Below are 20,559 nucleotides of genomic sequence, written 5' to 3' on the forward strand. Positions count from 1 at the left end.
TCTGTAAACATAGACCTCAATTACAAAAATAGAAGGCTGGAAAAAACTAAATGGCGATTGTGTATGGCATACTTGTGGTTCTGATGATTTTCTCTTGTTTTATGAGCCATACAAAATGGGCTTGCTCCACAATTTGTCCGGAGGAGGAGGATGCGGCCAGGGGAATGATTGCTAGTCAGACACAGACAGATAGGGTCCTCACACCCTGACAATGTGGGAAGCACAGATGAATCATGGAAATAATACAAAGTCAGTGCTGGAAAGTCCCTTCAAATTATGTATGTGGTTTAGTCAGAGGTGTGCCTTTTCTACATGCAGCCCAGGATGATAGAAACAAATATATAACTATCACTGTTACATAGCTCAGTGAAGTAGGCATCTGTTTGATATCTGTTTGATGAGATTTTATGATTCGGATGTATGATTGGGAACTAATCACAGTGACTGAATGTTGTCATTCTGAATTTGTATGTGTTATGCACTTTCCTTCTTTCTCTCTGTCTGTATATCTCTGTCTCTCTCTATCTATCAATCTCTCTATCGATCTATCTCTCTGCAGCTCCGTCGACAGTGTCCATCATGCACCAGGTCAGTCGTACCGTGGACAGCATCACTCTGTCCTGGTCTCAACCAGACCAGCCCAATGGAGTCATTCTGGACTATGAATTGCAGTACTACGAGAAGGTAGGTACCCACTGCACACTACCCATTAACAAACAGTCTGCTCTGTCTCACCTCCATATAAACAGACACACACGTAAAGACACCATTGACTGTGTCAGGCTTTCTTTCATCTCAGCGGGGCTAAATAAGGTATGCAATGACTGTCAAATATATCTCAGATTTTCTAGCACATTGAAATTAAGAATGTTGGAGTCCAGAACTGCATGATTACGGTGGGAGTCAGGCATACTGTAGCTTCTGAATCGAACATACAACTTCTGCTCGATCACTTTCAATTCTAATCACGGTCGGTCACTGGGAAAGGAAACTGTTCTCAGCCCTCCAGTCAGGCCACTAGGGATTGATGGAGAGATATTTGCAGTTGAAACAATGCTGTGTTGACTGCCATAAAAACAGTATTCAACAGACAGACTCCTCAGAATCAGCATACTTTCTCAGAAGAAACACTCCCACACACAGATACGGGCAGAGAAGAGCACACACACACACACAAGCTCACACAAAGTTCATTTAGCAGTTCTCTGTGACTGCGCACCACTCTGCTCCACTTTTTAGTTTAATTCTATTCTCAGATGCTGCTGAGGAGAGCTGTCAAAACAATTGTCTCGGCCCCTGCCGCGGCTCAGATCTCTCAACTGTGCTCACGCTGCTGACTGATTGGTTGAAGGCTGCAGCCGGCACAGTTTTAGTCTCCACTTCCAGACAGACCTGTCAGCTTTGTGCAGAGAGAGAAGCGGTGTGGCAATGAAAAGTTACACTAATCGTCCGAACTCACAACCCAAACAAACTAGCAGACCTGAAACTGCCATCCCTTCTGCCTATGGCTGTTGCTTTTCATTCTCTCTTCATTCTGCTTGGTTAAATAGATACACCAGTGTTAGAAACATTTGAGTCTGTATCCTACTTTGCACATCAGCCTATTTTTATAAGGCACTAAGTTAATACATGTGTATGGTAATTGTTCTGTGGATGGCACTGATTTGTATTTCTCCCTCTTTCCTTAATACTCTCTCAGGACCAGACCGAGTACAACTCAACCATCATAAAGAGCCAGACCAACACAGTGGTCATCCGCGGTCTCAAATCAGGGGCAATCTATGTGTTCCTGGTTCGCGCCCGGACTGTGGCCGGATTTGGACGCTACAGTGGCAAGCTCTACTTCCAAACCATGACTGAAGGTGAGGGTACAGACAACATTCCCTCAGCTCAGATAGAGCATAGAGAGATGCAGAGTTATCACATCCCATGCATGGCCCGTCAACCTAACATGGACACAATGACCCAACAGACACAAGGATGTGGATGGGGAAATGGTCTGAGATACGGTCTACAAGACAACTCTCACCCATTGTTCTATTTATGTGGAGTTCATTAATTATCTTCTCAGCAGAGCTCATGAGTCATGTGAAACGTATTTTTTACCAATGAATAAGATTATTCATGTTATGTATGAATGCAGATATTTTCTGTAGTATACTGTACTTTATTAGCGGTAGACTATCGTCAGTCACAGATCAGGTTAAAGTGGATGAATCTGTATAGAAGGACACTGCTGGGCAGACTAACTTCTACCCTGGCTCCGCTAATGCTCGCTCCTGGCTCCCCTGGCCTGGATAATGTCAGTAACCTGGGTGTTCTCTAAACATCTTATTACCTGCAGTGCCGATGGCCATCATTAGCCTGATCTCTGCTCTCCTCCACTGCAAGCAGCCAGCACACTGCCAGACAAAGGAGAACCCAGTATCGCAGTAGGCTGCATACAGTACAGTACCACCACCATGGGACACAACCCTCCCTATCCTCAGACCTCGGAAAGAGCAGTCAGGACCTGAGATGGTGTTGTGAGATTGTGTGCCTACTGCCATGCTGGATTCCCTGTGTTTGGCAGCACTCTTGAGGGAAGGGAGCTGGGTCTCTCCCAAACCTGATCTCTCAGTTCCAGATGAGCGGGCGACCATATTGCTGGTATCTGAATGTGCTCAGTGGGCTTTGGAGAGAGGTCTTGTGCTGCCAGCCAAGATGCCCATTGGTCTCCCCAACCGTCTGTCTGTCTGTCACCCACTGCTCTCTCCATATGCATTAGCTCAGATGCCTGGCCCATATCTTTCAGTGTGTGATGGTGTGTTTGTGTGTGTTTGTCTAATCACAGAGGAGTACAACACCAGCATTCAGGAGAAGCTGCCTCTCATCATCGGCTCTGCAGCTGCAGGTCTGGTCTTCCTCATCGCAGTGGTTGTTATCGTCATCGTCTGCAACCGGTGAGTTATTCCTGCTCCAGTCCAGCCAACCAATGCTGCCTGCGACCCAACGCAAAAACAGTCAAACAAGCCAGCCAGATTAGACACATTCGCTTTAGTGGTTGTTTTCCACCCTACTTCGTTACTGTACTTTAATGGGTCCTGTGGCTTGTTAAGGTGGGGTTTATAGTTTATAGGCTGGTTGTGTTTAGTGGTCAGTAGCTAGCTGTGGAGTGGGTAGGCCTGGTACATAGACCACACCCCCTCTCTGGGCCAGCGCTATAGCTCTTTGTCTTTCTCCCAGGAGGCGTGGCTTTGAGAGGGCAGACTCAGAGTACACAGACAAGCTGCAGCACTACACCAGCGGCCACAGTGAGTAACCCAGCCCTCACTCAAGAGTGTCTGTTTGCACCTCCCCCACCATACACACACTCTCACTCATGCTCACACACCCACACCCACACGCACACACACACCTGTCTCCATGGCTACCTGCTCACGCAGCAGCCTCCATGCCTAACGTTCAACCCTCTGCTGCCTCACACACCTGTCTCCATGGCTACCGGCTCACGCAGAAGCCTCCATGCCTAACATTCAACCCTCTGCTGCCTCACATACCTGTCTCCGTGGCTACCACCTGACACGCTAGTGTCCTTGGCTACCTCCCAACCTTGTGCTTCTTCTCACCTCTCCATTGGTAATCTTCTCTCTTGTTTTCCTCACCCGTCTTAATGCTAGGATTTACTCACAACATAACCTGTGTACAAGTGTGTGTTCGCTGTAGGGTCTCATTTCATAGTCAACTGATTCCATTGTTGTGGAAATAGCATTTAGCCTTCTTTTAGTTCATTAACACGCTAATACCACATACACCATTTGCCATTGTTGAAAAATTCAAAGGAGATTGTGAAGGAATGGCCTTTATGAATCATTTTGTTTTCCATGTAAAGCACGTTGGCCCAGAGTTCCATGATATAGAAATAAATCTTCAAGATGTAGCCAGGCGCGGTGATTTAAACTAGTTTGGCTCTCCCTGGGAGCTTATGGCTTATCGTTTTCTCCTCCTTCACTCAGCTAAACAGAAATGCTCTGATATATTTCCTCTCTGAGCTTATTTCAGTTGTATTTATTTATATATTTTTCTATTTAGCTCTTCCGCTAGTCAGGCTTATCAATGGAGACAGCTTTCCCATGTGTAATCAATAGTATCAGGTTGCAGTAAATGCTGTATTTACAGAACTCATTTTTGCCTGGGTGCAATTCAGTGAGGAGTATTGCCAGAGAGGCTGAGGGCATTTCACAGCTATTAATATCGTTCCACTCCCCTGTGTGTGTTTTCATCCCCACACTGATGGTCACAGTTATACTGGCTGTCCTCCCCTATATCAGGTGGTCTCTGCCATATTCTGGTGGGTGGTCTTTGGATTGCTCCATAGTTTGGGAAGAGATAGGAGGTTCTGACTGGGGATTCTTTTTTTTTTGCCTTAAAGGAGAATCTCCATCTGTTCCTAAACACTTCTTCAGTTCAGTCTGCTATGCAGGTTTCATGACTCTTCTATAAGCAGGTATCTCAGCTTCGCTGACTGCCTGTGCATGAACACAATAACCATTAAAGAAGCCTCAGGCCAGATGTGGAAGTGAGAGTCAGAATACTCCGATTTAAAACCTGGGACAGTTAAGTCCCTGAACACTTAAAGGCCACCTTAAGCCAATTTACCTGGCATCAGAGCTTAAGAGAGACAATTTATTTCCTGGAGCAGAGAGTGATACTGATATATTGTCTGGCTGTCTCTCCTGGGTGTTAATGGTCTGCTTTGACTCTGGAGCTGATACATACATTAACCTGCCTTATCACTGCTAAAGACTGCCTAGAAATGCCATGTCATTGCGCATTGATTATTACAGTCCTGAGGCCCCAAGCCAAACCTACCATTCCTCTACCTTGTACTAACACTAACCTTTCTGACTCATAGTAATACACTGCATTGTCTACTCAAACTCTGAATGTTAAAGGCAGACCGAGTTTGTTTGTGTGTGTGTCAGAACAAAAAATTACATCGGCCTCTTCTTTTTCCAAGTGACTCCAGGAATGAAGATATATATTGATCCGTTTACATATGAGGACCCCAACGAGGCGGTGAGGGAGTTTGCTAAGGAGATTGACACTTCCTGTGTGAAGATTGAGCAAGTCATTGGCGCAGGTAAAGAGAAAGGCCAGTCATTTTTTACAAAATAATGATTTTGAATGCTGTCTGTATTCCAATTAATCATATTTTGCCTCATCATTTTAATGTTTGTAACCTCTGTCAGACATCTCCTCTCATTAACTGTCTCTCTGCCTCTATGTTGTGTCTTGTAGGAGAGTTCGGGGAGGTGTGCAGTGGGAACCTGAGGCTCCCAGGTAAGAGGGAGATGTTTGTGGCCATCAAGACACTGAAGTCGGGCTACACAGAGAAGCAGAGGCGGGACTTCCTGTCTGAGGCGTCCATCATGGGTCAGTTTGACCACCCCAACGTGATCCACCTGGAGGGTGTGGTCACCAAGAGCGCCCCTGTCATGATCATCACTGAGTTCATGGAGAACGGATCACTGGACTCCTTCCTCAGAGTGAGTTACGCTGTGTTTGTATCTGAGTCAAACATTAACACTAATGGCTGTGCAGATAAACAGGTAGACACACAGGCGCATACAGGCACATACGCACACACACTCTGGGAAATGACTGCTAAATACACACACTAATGCCAACCCATCCAGGTTAAAGTGAATAACATGCAGAACATTAATCATATGAGTCTCCTCTTTACTTAGCATAGTGTCCACCACAAGTCCTTAGAGAGATCCTTCTCTACCCAATCAGGCTGCGGTCTTAATGCTCCCTGAGGGTCTGTCTAGTCCAATTATTGATTTATACTCTGCTGCAACTTGTGCTGGCTGTTATTCAGCATTTCACCTTGATCTCCATGTTTGACTACAGTAAAAAGTACAGTACTGTAGCTCACTATAGGCACTAGTGAGGAAGAGAGTTCAGCAGTTCAGTTCAGTTAGTTATGCTCTCATTCTGTATTTATCATACTAACCCACATTCACTCCTTCTCTTTGAGTCACAGAGAAGGACAAGGACCTATGAACTTATAGTACCTTCTACATACATTCCAGATATCTAACCTCACATCATCCTTTGGGAGGGTTTCGAATGATTAGCGCTGTAAGAAGAAAACATGCCAGCTTTCAGAGAATGAAGTTGGCTTGTAGGTAAAAGGCTGCTGTCTGTTGTCAGCCAGTCCTGTGCCGTCTGTCTGTAGCATTTCAGCTGAACGGGAGCATGTGACTGTGTGTCCACAAGCTTTCATATCCTCTAATTGCACTCATTGTCATTTTGAAGTGAGTGAGAAAAAACTGAGTAGGAAAGAGCTAGGGATTCATGGAAATTGGACATGTCTGATGTTCACAAAAATAAAGGATTACCATTTTTCTTATTAGAGTTACTTCACTGTAAATCTATTGTGAGTGAATGATTAAATATGGAAAACAAATCAATTCAATAAGGGCCAAGGGTTTCATGTTTGATATGAATCACTATGTTTATGTTTGTAAATGTCTGATGTTTCTACTGTGTCTATATGGATAACACCTCCCTCCACCACCTCTGTCCTAGCCTAGTTGTCACTCCTCATCACATTGGGATTGTCTACCTCTACATAGATCATACTGAGTAAGGCTTTCATGACTCAGGGCAGAAAGCACACTGACAAGTGTCAGCTCTGAGCTATGGGAGGATATTATAAACCTGAGACGTAAACTCTTCTTTCAAAATCCTGCCTTTAAAAAAGGATCCAGCCAGCCGCCTGTCAGCAGACTGCTGCTCTGTCTACTGCTAGAGAAGCAAAACATGAACTTTATTAGCATTCTGATTCAAACATCTGACACACTGTGTGCCAACTCACTCTTGAATTTGATGGGTTGTGTGTGTATGTGTCTGTGTGTTTCTGTGTGTTAAGCATATTTGACAGCACATTGTATTCCAAGCAACAGTGTCACTGTGGCACCTCACTGTGACAGCTTTTGACAACATTGTCTGAACACGTCAGCGCTTTAGAACATGGCGCTCTGTGAAAGAGGATGGAGCAGCAGGGGAGACCACCTTAGATGGGAGCTGCCAGCTGAAGGATCACCTGGTGCAGCCCCCATTTCTATGAAGCATCTGCAAGGGAGAGAGGACTAGATCAATCACAGCTAATAGATGGATGGAGACAACAACAGGCAGAGGAAGTAGCAAATGCTGGGGGGCCATATAACGATCAGAAAGAAAGCTTTCTTCAGAAACATTATCTCCACCATTATGACTAGAATTGGGATTGTGTCATAAATTGCACAGAGCATGTATTAGCCATAGATCTATATGATATAAATGATGCCTCTCTCTGTCTGCTAACCCGATCCAAATTACTTTGGTGGAAGAATCTTCCCAATTAAAGTATATGCAAACACAGTGCAGGGATACAGGGATTACGAGGAGCTGTGTATTTATTAGGGAATTCAGCCTCATGAATAATGCATAAGACTTCATTGCTGTGGTGCATGAGGTGCATGAGGAGCTGATGGACGTGAGGAGAACTCCTTGCTCTGCTAATGAGCAGCGAAGAGTTCAGAGGAGACTCAGAGACACAGGCATAGAGGATCTGACAAACCATAAACTGGGAAGATCCCTAGAGGAATACACAGCTGGGCCTAGTCCGTCTGTGGTCCATCTGTGTCCCCACCCCATCCCTGTCAGTCCACGCTCATACTCTCTCATCTCTCGTCATGATCCTCCCGGATATTCCCTAGTTGATCTCTGGTCCTCGTGGTGGGTGGTGAGGGTGCAGGTGGAGGCACAGCTGCAGCCCAGATCCAGACACTCCACATGTATGGGGTAAAGCCTTGGCCAATCCAGGGAGAACAGCTGCAGCCTGCCAGGCCGAGCCCAGCCCTGCCTAGTCTATGCCATATCTATTCAATCATATCCCACAGAGGGATGTCTCAGACCTGGGGATGTATCATATTGTGATCCTTTTGTTTTGCAGCAAAACGACGGTCAGTTCACAGTGATCCAGTTGGTGGGCATGCTGCGTGGCATCGCCTCTGGCATGAAGTACCTGGCCGACATGAACTACGTCCACCGCGACCTGGCCGCACGCAACATCCTGGTCAACAGCAACCTGGTCTGCAAGGTGTCCGACTTCGGCCTGTCCCGATTCCTGGAGGACGACACGTCAGATCCCACCTATACCAGCGCCCTGGTGAGTACCATGACGTCACCGCACACACTCACACATATACATACACACACACACACCTCACACACCACATTACCCATAATAACAAAGACCCCTCACCTGTCCCTCTCCTCCATTTTTACGGTATTCCATGTCACACACATCCACTCCCAGGAGTTTAGTTATATCCATCTCCCAGTTTGGATTACAGAGTATTGTTGCTGTGAATAATATCTCTCTGCAGAGCCAGGACACTGTGACGATCAGGTTTCCGTCTCACTTCCCTCTATAAGGTCGTTCCCTCATTGTGTTGTGTTTCTCAGGGAGGGAAGATCCCTATCCGATGGACAGCCCCTGAAGCCATCCAGTACAGGAAGTTCACGTCCGCCAGTGATGTCTGGAGCTACGGCATCGTCATGTGGGAAGTCATGTCCTATGGAGAGAGACCTTACTGGGACATGACCAATCAAGACGTATGTATTTATAGACCTTTTTATATCTGTATATCATTTGTCAAACAGAACCACTCTAAGCATGGCATCAAATGCTTAAATATCATTTCGAACAACGTCTGATTATTCCTGAATGTTATTACCTCTCTGTGAACCCCCATAGAGATCCATTTTGTCATGGTGGTTCTCTTCCCATGGCTAAACAGCAGCTTTCGAACCCGGGTTTAATATGAAAGCCCCCCAGTTACCACAGAGCGATAATAAGATGATTTGGAATGCAAGGCAACGCTCTGCAGACTATTCCTGCTCTTGACTGGAGCCTCTGTTTCCAGGCTCCCTCTGGGTGGTGGAGAAGAGAGCAAATTATAGGGAGAGAGATAATGAAAATAGTTTCAAATTGAAAGTGTGAACACTAATGTGCTAAGAGGGACTGAGGAGCTCGACGGTTATCTTATTATGGGCTCTAGATAGTGTTTCTACTCCATCTGGGTCTTGGTTGGGAGGGAGGCCTCTGAATGAGATTAATCTGGGCCTGAATGGAGCTACATAATGGTGGTGATAATGAGCAGGGGATCGTGGGTCCTTGTCAGAACCCTCCTCTGGGCCGGTTGTTCCCCACTCCTCCCTGATCCCTCCCCCATTTTTTCACATTTACATTTGAGTCATTTAGCAGACATTCTTATCCAGAGCTACTTACAGTCCCCCCACACCCTCTCCCACCACCAACAACACCACTGGCTACTCTGTCAGACTAGACCTTTTTGGTATAACAATGACCATAGAGTTGGCAAAACGTAGATATTTGTATAGCAGGAACATTACTGTACACAGTTTCTAAAGGCCAGACTGACTAAGATTAAATCACTGCTGGCACAGTCTGCATGCATGTGGAGAGCCATTACTATTAGCCTGATACTTTACTGTGATGCTTAAATGGTACCGTAAGTATGCAGCCAAGCCAAAACCTTTTCAAAAAAAATTGTTTTTGTTAACTTCTTTGGGACTGGGGGGCAGTATTGAGTAGCTTGGATGAATAAGGTGCCCATATGCATATAGAATATGCATATCATTAGTAGATTTGGATAGAAAACACTCTGACATTTCTAAAACTGTTTGAATGATGTCTGTGAGTATAACAGAACTCATGGCAGGCAAAAACCTAAGAAAAAATCCAACCAGAAATCTGAGGTTTGTAGTTTTTCAAGTCATTGCCTATCCAATATACCGTGTCTATGGCGTCATATTGCACTTCCTAAGGCTTCCACTAGATGTCAACAGTCTTTAGAACCTTGTTTCAGGCTTTTACTGTGAAGGGGGAGAGAATAAGAGCTGTTTGATTCAGGTGTCTGGCAGAATGCCATTAGCTCAGTCATGCGTGTGCCCGTGAGAGTTAGCTGCGTTCATTTTCCTTTCTAAAGACAAAGGAATTGTTCGGTTGGAACAATATTGAAAATTCATGATAAAAACATCCTAAAGATTGATTCTATACATCGTTTGACATGTTTCTACAAACTGTAATGGAACTGTTGTCTGAACTAAGTGCCTGCGCCGTGTGAATTTGGATTTGTGAACTAAACACGCAAACAGAGGTATTTGGACATAAATTATGGACTTTATCAAACAAAACTAACATGTATTGTGGAACTGGGATTCAGTGCATTGCGTGCATTCCGAGGAAGATCATCAAAGGTAAGTGAATATTTATAACGCTATTTCTGAGTATTGTGACACCTCTCCTTCTTTAGAAAATGGCTGTATGTTTTTCTGTGACTTGGCGCTGACCAAACATAATCACAAGGTGTGCTTTCGCCGTAAAGTCTTTTTGAAATCAGACACTGTGGCTGGATTAACGAGAAGTTTATCTTTAAAATGGTGTATAATACTTGTATGTTTGAGGAATTTAATTATGAGATTTCTGTTGTTTTGAATTTGGCGCCCTGCAATTTCACTGGCTGTTGTTGAGGTGGGATAGTGTCCCACATATCCCAGAGAAGTATAATAATAATAATAATAATAATGCTTGCAGGATTATGTTTTGTGTGTGGGCATGTGTTTTTACTTGTGTAACACTGCTATGGTTTTATCTTTCAGTGCATACTGTATTTCAAGAACATAGTTCTCATTTGAAATCACTGAAATATTAATCAACATGTTAGCCAAATAGCACTCTGATCATAGATGAAGTAGTTTGTGAGAATTGTGAGAGGATGCTCTCCAATAGGATTTCTGTCTCTCTCTCTCCTCTCCCTTCTCCTCCTTTTAGAGCCTCATAGCAACCCTTAGAGATCTGTGTCTCCCCCTGCAGGTGATCAATGCCATAGAGCAGGACTACCGGCTGCCCCCGCCCATGGACTGCCCCTCGGCCCTGCACCAGCTCATGCTTGACTGCTGGCAGAAGGACCGTAACAACCGGCCCAAGTTCAGCCAAATTGTCAACAACCTGGACAAGATGATCCGCAACCCCAACAGTCTGAAGGCCATGACCCCGCTGTCTTCAGGGTGAGTGGAACACTTAGCATGCTCTCCTTAGATCTCCATCAGTTTATCTTTCTATTAGTCTGTCACTACATGTCTGTCTGTCTGTGTATTAGTGTGTTTGAGACGAGTGTCCCTCTGTCTCTCCTTGCCAGTCATCTCAATATTCAGGACTGTTCCAGTATTACTTTCCTATTTCCATAGATACTATATAATCCAAAATAATTTAATGCATCTGACCTCAAAGATGGGAAAACACTTTGACATTTCAAAGGACATGATTCCTTCAATGTTTTCAATTTTGGGTTACAGTTTTGATATTCATGGTACAATTTATTTCTACCGAACATTGTGTCTCCTGTTTCTTTTGGCGCCAAGTGGTTATGTAAATAAATCCCCTTTGGTTTGATAGATCAAGTCATTTCCATGAATGCTTTAAGCAAATCATGTTTTGAAACAGTTACACAATTTCAAAATAAAACATTTCCAATCACATTTTCTCTGGGTGTCAGTTTCCTATGAATGTTAAAATATACTGAATTCCGTATATCCTACTCTATATTTACATTGTTGGTGGTGTGTGGAATAGAAACACTGTGTGGATACGGGCACTAATCCTGCCAGTATCCATCCGTTGTCCTCAATTTGAAATAGAATTTTCTTCAAAATCGATTAGGAAAATGTCCACTGTTACTTTCTCTTGTCCTGAAGGCTAGCTTATTGACTAGTCTATTGTAGGCCCTCCACTATTGTGTACTGTACTGATTGCCATCATAGAGGTGACAGAGTACTGACACTGTCTCTAAAGCTGTGTTTGACTCTTTGTGTCTATGTCCCCCTCCAGTGTCCATCTTCCTCTCCTGGACCGCAGTGTTCCAGACTTCTCCAGCTTCAGTACTGTGGACGAGTGGCTAGATGCCATCAAGATGGGCCAGTACAAAGACAACTTTGCCAATGCTGACTTCGCCAGCTTTGATGTGGTTTCCCAGATGACCATGGAGTAAGTACTGATCCCAGACCTGTGTTTCTGATAAGGATGATAAGGATGAGGAGGAGGTGGGCTATTCCTTGACAGTATCATACCTTAAAGCCTGGATGCCGGCCAGGCTCAGCCCCTAGCTCATCATAAATATGCCTCTCACTGTATGTCATTAGGAGATAATGGCTGTGCAGCACAACTGCTCTGAGCTAGAACAGAGCGTAGAGACTCTGGCCCTGTGGCTGCCTGGTTTCTTATACAACAGTTTAAAGAAAGAAAAGATATAGGAGAATGAACAGACATTGTGATGTTTAGGAATACATTCCTGCCTCAGTATACTTAATAAAGACATCTATTAGCAGATAGACTCATTCAGATGTCTGTTTAGTAAGGCACGCATTACTCTGCTCATTGTCTCTTGTCTCTATATCTCTTAATATCCTCCTAAGGTCACGTCGGATATCAGCACAATTCTGTTTGAAATTATTTTCCAGCCACAACACTGGTTACAATACTTTCAAAAACAAGGCTCATCAGTCCATGGAGTTAGGGTTAGGAAGCAAAAAAATTCCATTGTCTCCTGAATGGAAGAAGTTGTTCAACAAACAGAGTAATTACTGTAAACAGTCATGCCTTGGACTGAATTAGGAATTTGGCAGACTGGGGCCCAGAATTTAGCCTTGATCTAACTTGTTGATTTTACATTGGCTTATGCCATGTGACTTGTGCAATAAAACCTGTTGTGTCGTCTGTGATGGCTTCCTCCTGACTCCTCTGGTTGTGTCTCCTGTCACAGTGACATCCTGAGCGTGGGTGTGACGTTAGCAGGCCACCAGAAGAAGATCCTGAACAGTGTGCAGATGATGCGTGCCTCCATTAACCAGATCCAGTCTGTGGAAGTTTGACCATCCAGAATGGAGCAGAGGAGAGCAGATGAGAGCAGAGGAGAGGAGAGCAGAGGAGCAGAGAAGAGGGGATTGGGATGCAGGGCTCTGGGTTCACGGATGGAGTGGAGGTGTTTTTGCTTGACTGTGAAACATGTCTTCCTACAAACTACCGTCCATCCACGGTCCCCTTTTTCAATCCCTCTCCTGTCCTCCTCTATCCCCTCATCCAAAGTCCCCATAACCTTTCAGGATCAGCTCTGAAGGTTTGTGGCCAGCAGGTCTACATGACCAGACATCAATCAATGTGGCCAACAAGGTTCCTTCTTGGAACCAGGATTACCAGAGGTTACTGATCAGCGACACATTTCTACTTCCATCATCCACCTCGTTTTTTTTTTACCGTGAACTTTTTTCTTACATTTTTTGGTTTGTTTGATTTAAGAATTTTGTAAATAATTTTGTAAAGAAAAAAAAGTTGAGAAAACTCAAGGAGTCTATAAGTATAGATGTAAACTAGGTGAACTGACTAGAAAGACTACCCTTTAAAAGGGCAACAGACAAGAAGACAATGAAAAATGGGAGATTTCAAGACCATCACTTTCAAAAAGAAACTGAAATATTATATGTTTGGTTTTTTTACTTCGGAAACAGGAAACAAACATAAATCTTTGCTGCCTCCCCAAAAGCAAACAGCAGAATAGACTGACGAGCTTGATCTACACTCCATGGTTGACCTGGGAGACAAAATAGTGTGAGCACCATGGAATGGACACCTTTTGGCAGAAACTACTACCATGAACAACCAACTTATAGCAACACTTAAAAAATAAAAACAAAATACCTTTTCTCAAAGCAAGTAATTTCATTTTTCTGTGTGAAAATGTTGAAGATTTTCTCTCACCATGCTTCCTCTCACCGTGGGAAAGTTTATATTTTTTCAATGAAAACATCACAACCTGCCAAATGGAACATCCTCCCTGTGTACCTCAGATGATGTCATGATCCTGTACATATCAGATGCACTTGACAATGGGACTGTGATGTCATCACTATGAGCCGGACATAGTTACTAAGACCTGGAAGTGATGGATTTAAATTGTTTCTTTGGGTGACTAGAGGGAGGTTTTTCTTTGTTATTATTCATTTCATTTTCGCAAAATGTTAGTGGTGGATTTTGAAGAATCAGTGTAATAAACAGCAAACATACAGTACTTCCTCCATGGATGTATGGAAAAAAATGACATATTATGGGTGTTTTCCCTATAATGTTTACATAGGAGGGCACATATGTTTTGGTCGTCACATTATCTGCACTCTTAGAAAAGGTACTATCTAGAACTTAAAATGGTTCTTCAGTTGTCCCCATAGGAGAACCCTTTGAAGAATCCTTTTTGGTTCCATGTAAAACCCTTTCCACCGAGGTTTCTACATGGAACCAAAAGAGTTCCACCTGGAACCAAAAAGGCTTCTCCTATGGGGACAGCCGAAGGACCATTTTGGAACCCTTTTTTCTAAGAGTGTAGAGTTTACCCCCGTGTTTTACACTTCACTCTGTGTGTGTGTGCGTGCGTGCGTGTGTGGCTAAATGTGCTCTGTGTTACAAAGCAACAGCTCCCAAAGCTGAAGGGCTAGTGTTTGATAGCATGCTGAGTTAATGATTGATTTCACAGAGCTTTGATATGTTACACTTTACAGAACACTGTCCTGTAAGCGCTTGGATTTGATACACTTTACAAAATATAATGTGCTTACATTATATTTAGCTTTTTTTTCCAGATTATTTTTTAATTTAAAGTAACATTATATTGAAGTGTTAGGGTTTTAACACCACATATGGTTATCTCACATTGGTATGGTCACGGACAAATCTTTTCACAACTGGGCAGTAAGTAATATTAGCATGGGATAGTGGATTATTTTACGCATATTATTATAATTATTGTACATCCTGGATGATGGGGAGCACTTGTGACAGCTTTTCCAAGTAGTCTATTGGCAGGGTGTGTGAACACAGATCATACGATACAATGGGCCTCCATGCCCTTGTGGAATTTTAGGAAATCATTGTTGGTGCACAAACATTTCTGATAAGTGGAGTCCTTGAGGCTTCTATTTTCATTTGATACACACATAATGCATTTACTGTATGGCTTCTGTGAATAGCTGTCTGATGTACGGAAAGCTATCTATCATTGTCAATGTCATTGAGGCCAATGTGTTATTTGAGGGGTTAGGGAGCCTGGGGGGGTCCTGTGTTAGTCAAACCCATGGATTCCCTAGAGATGGTAAATCACACAGTTTACAAACTCAGGCAAATGAGATCAGTACTGCAGAGATGCTAATGGATAGATCCGCTGAGACAGGCCCATTACTCGATATAGACTGAGGAGCCAGACATGGATCTCTATCTGGGGCCCATTGCTCAGACATGTTCATTCCTAGTGGGGGTCCACAGCCTGATCACAGCCCCGCTGACCAGACAGTGATTCTGTCTATTTCTCCTCAGAGCTAAACACACGCCTCAGATCCCCTGCTCTTCTCCTCCCACTGTCCTCTGTGCTCTGCTTTCTCAGATCCATGACTTTGTGACTCTGCATGTTGTCATGTTGACAGACCAGGTCTGTTTAAAAAACAGACAGAATTTATGTAGGCAACACACAACCTGAGGGGCCCCGTGTTGGTCTCACAGCAGGTGGCTATGTAAGCTTAGGTTCTTCCACAAAAGGTCGTCCTTCCTTAAGCATCATCAGGTGTCCGCTGTCTGTTTTGAGGCACTTTGCTGTCTGAACAGAACAGGAGAGGTGTCCTATATAGGCCTTAGCATTTGACCCCTCAGCACAAAAGGAGTGAAATCCCACCTTAGCTCTCATCTGTCACTTAGTCCCCATCTTATTCCACCCACTAACCCATATGGCCATCCAGAGTCTTTACAAACCTTGGGCAGGAGCATTGGGGTTTTCATCCAGCTTCTGTAACATCATCCTCCCTTTAGTTTTCTGTCAACAGTACTGTGTCACCCTGCATATTCCAGTGCAGACTCCATGACAGATGAAACAGCAGGAAGTACGTCACTCTCACTGTTAGTCATTGCGGGGTAAATTATTCTGTGACCCAACTGTCACTGACGCCACCGTGCTGTTTCCTTTAAAAAATAAATTGCTAAAAAATCTTCCTTTCCATCTCAAAACACTTTAATATTTGAGGGCACCTCAGTGATATTCAGTAAAGAGCCAGCAGCCGGAGTCAGTCTTCCCAAGATATAGACAGATATCCCACTGTCAGGGCAATTTCTGTTCAGGAAATCAGGCTCAGCAGTACAGCACTAATATTTGTGCTGAAGACAGACAGACGGAGTCTTGTGTCACTTGCAAATGTCTCCATTCATGCTCTCTGAGCTGTTTGGTGATACTGTCATATTAAGGTGATTAAGCAAGGGGTGCTTAAACAAACTATGTTTCCCCATGTGACGTTCAATCAAAATAAAGTATGAAGAAATGTTATAATGATGAACTAAAACACACAGTAGTGGTGGACTCGTATTTAGAGTTATAGGACCGTAAATATAGGTATTAAGAAAGTGTTTTTATTTTCTGGGATTATTCTTAGAGGAGTAGGTTTGGTGTGTTACTTTGTTGAGAGAATCTAGATTCATAAGGAGTTGAGTCAACACTTTTATTGGTCGCTCAGTGTGGAGCTATGGAGACTTCTGAAAGTACTGTGGGAACTATTTATTTCTTCTGTATCTGAACCTAATGGCAGAAAGAAACCTTGTTTATTCACCCTTAGTTCATCCAGAGCTGTCATTTGCTATTCGTCGGAGAATAAGCTGTCGTCCCTCTTTCTTTTATTTTTAACACATTGATAGCCTCCAGTAGAAATCTGTGGTACTGTTTCAAAGCACCGTGCCTTCTGATAAAACCCCTTGGCACAGTGGTCCTTTCTGGGCCCATTGTAATGGACCTGTAGTATGTGATTAATCGATCTGATGGGATTATGATTGGGGGGGGGGGGTTCAGAATAGATTCTGCTCACACTGCGAGGATTAGACTTCCCTGTGTGAATCCATGATGGTCATTATGGTCATTATTATACAATATCTCATGTGATGTCTCACTCAATAGCATATGGGTTACTTTATACATAGATGGAATCAAGGATATTTTTACATTGTTGAGATTTTTCCACTAGTTGAAGACGAGGAGAAGCTAAAAAGGTATAAACACACACATATAGCTTTTTGTTGAATGATTGCGTGTTTTTCTTCCCAAGGCCACTTAAATAACAGGCATATTCAAGACAGCAACTTTACACTTTCATGAGATTCCATTTTTCATGAGTAAGAGCATAAGAGCATGAATAAGAGCATGTCTCAAATGTCTGCTCCATTTCTGAAAAGAAGAAAATGAAATATATACTGTAGTTATTTTTTATGGACTATGTGCTTCACAAACATAAAATCTTGGGCTACCATCACTACAATTATTTAACAGTGCGGGGCAATCTCCTTCATACTCTCCGTTTTCAATGTCCAGGCTCATGCGACAGATCAGAAATAAAGGAGCATAGATGCATTATGAGTAAACATTGAGAGCAGAATATAACTGTTTGTTTTACAGTAGGGTTCTTTGTTTGGAATAAACAAGATCACTTGCTCCAGTATCACAGAACTCTGTCCTCTGCGGTTTTGTACATCTAAAACGCTTGTCTTTGTTTCAATGGCTTGTATCTGCAGATACTGTTGATTTTTCACTGTCAATGCGCATGTTATTAACTAATGCATAACAATCTTTTATTTATAAATCAAAATCAATGTATCTGAGATGTTGATTCAATGCACTGCGGGCGCAAAGAACATTTCCCGTACTGTATTTTTGTAGGACGGACGAAAACCATTATGTCTCAATGTTACAAATACATGACAGTGTGCATAAACACAAGCTGTGCCGGCTCGTACTCATTGGTCTGTGTTTGTGGACCATCCAAATATGCCCCGAGCAGCAGCCTGCCTGCCTGCCTTTGTGGCAGTCAGTTCTGTGTGTATAGAAAATGGCTCCTGTGGATAACTCTCTTACGGAAAGCATCAGAGCCCCCTCTGCTGACATGGTGGCTAATAGCAGTCTAGTTGTGACAAATTTCCTTGTGTTCCTTACGTTGTCTTATCCCCCCACATCCCCCTTCCTCCCCTATGTTCTCACCTCTCTGGCTGTTGGTGAAGACAGGCTGAAGATGGCCCTGTCTCCCCTGGCCTGTTGTAGCCCTCGTAGAACAGTGCCGGCCCTGACCACTGTGACTGATGTGGGAGGTCCTGTATTTCTGTATAAATGTACATTGACTGTAACCCTGTGAATGATGTAACAATTTCATTATTTGTAATATTGTAATTGGTTTATTTTCTAAAAATGGAAAGCCCAACTTGACTCTCCTCAAAAATAAAATGAGATCTGTTATACCACTGTATTATGGAAATGTTAATATTTTCACTGTCGTCCTCTGTATGACCATGTGAAATAATTTCACCTACAGTGGGCATCTCTTCATAGTACTTATGTAATTGTTACGCTGTATGACGAGGGGCTATTTTGAACCACATTGACCTGACAGTTTATAAGCATTACACCAGCCCAAACTGGGCTCAAATATTGTGGTGTTTTTGGTACAATTATGGGAAATGCAGTTGTGAAAGGATTCTATTTTAATTTTCAGTTAGAGGGAAGGGCATCTGTGAAGTGAAATACAGCATATTTTATGTAACTATATATTTTCCATATGAACATGTAAGTGTCTTTTTTAATTGTGATATTTATTTGTTTGTCCCACAGTTTTTGGGCCACCTCACAAATCACATCTCTCACTCACTCGCAGCGCCACACATTTTTTCTGGTTCCATGTCTATATTCATTAGAACTAAGTTCTGTACAGTTCCCCCCCCCTCCCCAAGCTGACATTCCTGAATGGAGGTCAGAATCTCTTCACCTTCCTCTCAGTTTTTGAGGCCTCATTAGCAGTTGATGTGTGAAAGGCTAGAGACCTCGGTGTGAACTCACTGAGACTGGCGTGTGTGCTAAAAGGTTTACCCCGTGAGCAGGAGAGGGGGTTCAGGAGTTCAGTGGCGAGACCCTGCTGGCAGACCCAAAACCGTTCTCCTTCTAATCTCGACCACCCGCGAGTCTATCTTTACACGTTGTTAACTGTGATGACTTTGGACCCAGCAGGGCCGACCGTGAGAGCAGGTTGGGAAATGCCTGTCATCTCAGATGTATGGACAGTATGTGTGTGTGTGGGGGTGGTATTATAGAGAGGAAATGAGAGGATAATGTTGTGATTGATTGCTACATTTGTTCAAAATATAAGGTATATTAGCATTTGTTTGATTTCACATCTTGTCTGCCCAGATAGTGAAACTTTGTAGTGAGGAGAAAACCCTTTCAGTCATTGTTGTCTGTGTAAAAATGATCATTCATCATCAGTTTATTTGTTACTGATTAAGCTGCCTTGCTGCAAATGTCACTACTCCCTCAGTGGATCACGTAGTGCAGGGTTTTCCACAATAATGTCTGAGAGATATGCAGATACAAAGCTCTTCTGAGGTCATTCTGAGTCTATAGGTTAGAGTTCAAAGGTCAGCTGTGTGGAAGGCAGAGGATTTATGAACCCAGGCCCGCCTGAGGTCATGATAGAATGTGGCATTAGACTGAAATAGTCCATAAAGGTTCCACTGGGCTAGGGAGAGCTGGGTCTGATTTCTACACAACTGCTCCTAATCAACAACAAACTGAAAGCTTCAACCAGGAGCCAGATTTTCACTGAGTTATGACACAGTGGCTAATGTAATACAGGCTGCCAAAAAGCCTTTTATTTAGAAAAAAATATTTTATGTGTCCAAAGATTCTGGACATCTGCAGTCGGGGTTGGAGAGTTCTGTATGACCTGGCTTTGGGGGCTCAGTCTCATAGGGAACGACAGCGGTGAACAACTGGTAATCTGTCCCAGCAGGTATGGAGGACAGAGAGGTTTTGTGCTATGGCTTATACAGTAACCATAGTACTGGCACACTGGCAGTCACGAGTGTCATGACCGCAGTCAAATTCCACTTGACCGTTGAATCGCAGTAACTAGGCTTCTCCAAAACTGCACTCTGACACCGCTGATGGTCATTAGCAGGCTACCAAACTTGCTAACGGCTAGTGGCTAATGGTCTGGCACTCCGCATTCTATTGTCCCACTAACCACTCTGACATCAAAGTAAATGCAATCAAAAATCAAATCAAGCACTTCGTGAGAGCCCTGCCATTCACAGTTTGAGCACAATAGGATCACCTGTTGCTCAGCGAGAGCCAGCTCCTCATAGCTGGTTGATGCATGGGATGTAATGTGTTCCTATAAGCCCATGTTAAAAAGAGGAGGATCCCATCAGCTTTCTAAAGGATAGGCCTCCTATATTTATTTCTCAACTTTGTTAATATTAAATTCTGTGCGGCAACCTTTTTTTTTTACTAGGCAAGTCAGTTAAGAACAAATTCTTATTTTCAATGACAGCCTAGGAACAGTGGGTTAACTGCCTGTTCAGGGGCAGAACAACAGATTTGT

The 20,559-nt window shown here is 43.4% G+C and overlaps 1 protein-coding gene across 2 annotated transcripts in view; it reads left to right on the plus strand.

The window, feature by feature from the left end:
* The window catches only part of ephb2b (eph receptor B2b), a 151,249-nt gene extending 132,824 nt beyond the window's left edge, over positions 1–18,425 (plus strand). Inside the window, exons 6-16 of one of the 2 annotated variants that reach the window (XM_020490923.2) lie at positions 560–684; positions 1,700–1,862; positions 2,834–2,942; positions 3,229–3,293; positions 5,000–5,122; positions 5,281–5,528; positions 7,988–8,203; positions 8,503–8,652; positions 10,937–11,130; positions 11,951–12,106; positions 12,882–18,425. In XM_020490923.2, the coding sequence (XP_020346512.1) occupies positions 560–684; positions 1,700–1,862; positions 2,834–2,942; positions 3,229–3,293; positions 5,000–5,122; positions 5,281–5,528; positions 7,988–8,203; positions 8,503–8,652; positions 10,937–11,130; positions 11,951–12,106; positions 12,882–12,990 (1,658 nt within the window). In that variant the 3' untranslated portion in view covers positions 12,991–18,425. The remainder of the gene's footprint in view (positions 1–559; positions 685–1,699; positions 1,863–2,833; positions 2,943–3,228; positions 3,294–4,999; positions 5,123–5,280; positions 5,529–7,987; positions 8,204–8,502; positions 8,653–10,936; positions 11,131–11,950; positions 12,107–12,881) is intronic. The other variant, XM_031812552.1, reaches the window with a different exon arrangement.
* The last annotated feature ends 2,134 nt before the right edge of the window (positions 18,426–20,559 follow it).

This window comes from Oncorhynchus kisutch, linkage group LG1, assembly GCF_002021735.2.
Source record: "Oncorhynchus kisutch isolate 150728-3 linkage group LG1, Okis_V2, whole genome shotgun sequence".
Lineage (NCBI taxonomy): Eukaryota > Metazoa > Chordata > Actinopteri > Salmoniformes > Salmonidae > Oncorhynchus > Oncorhynchus kisutch.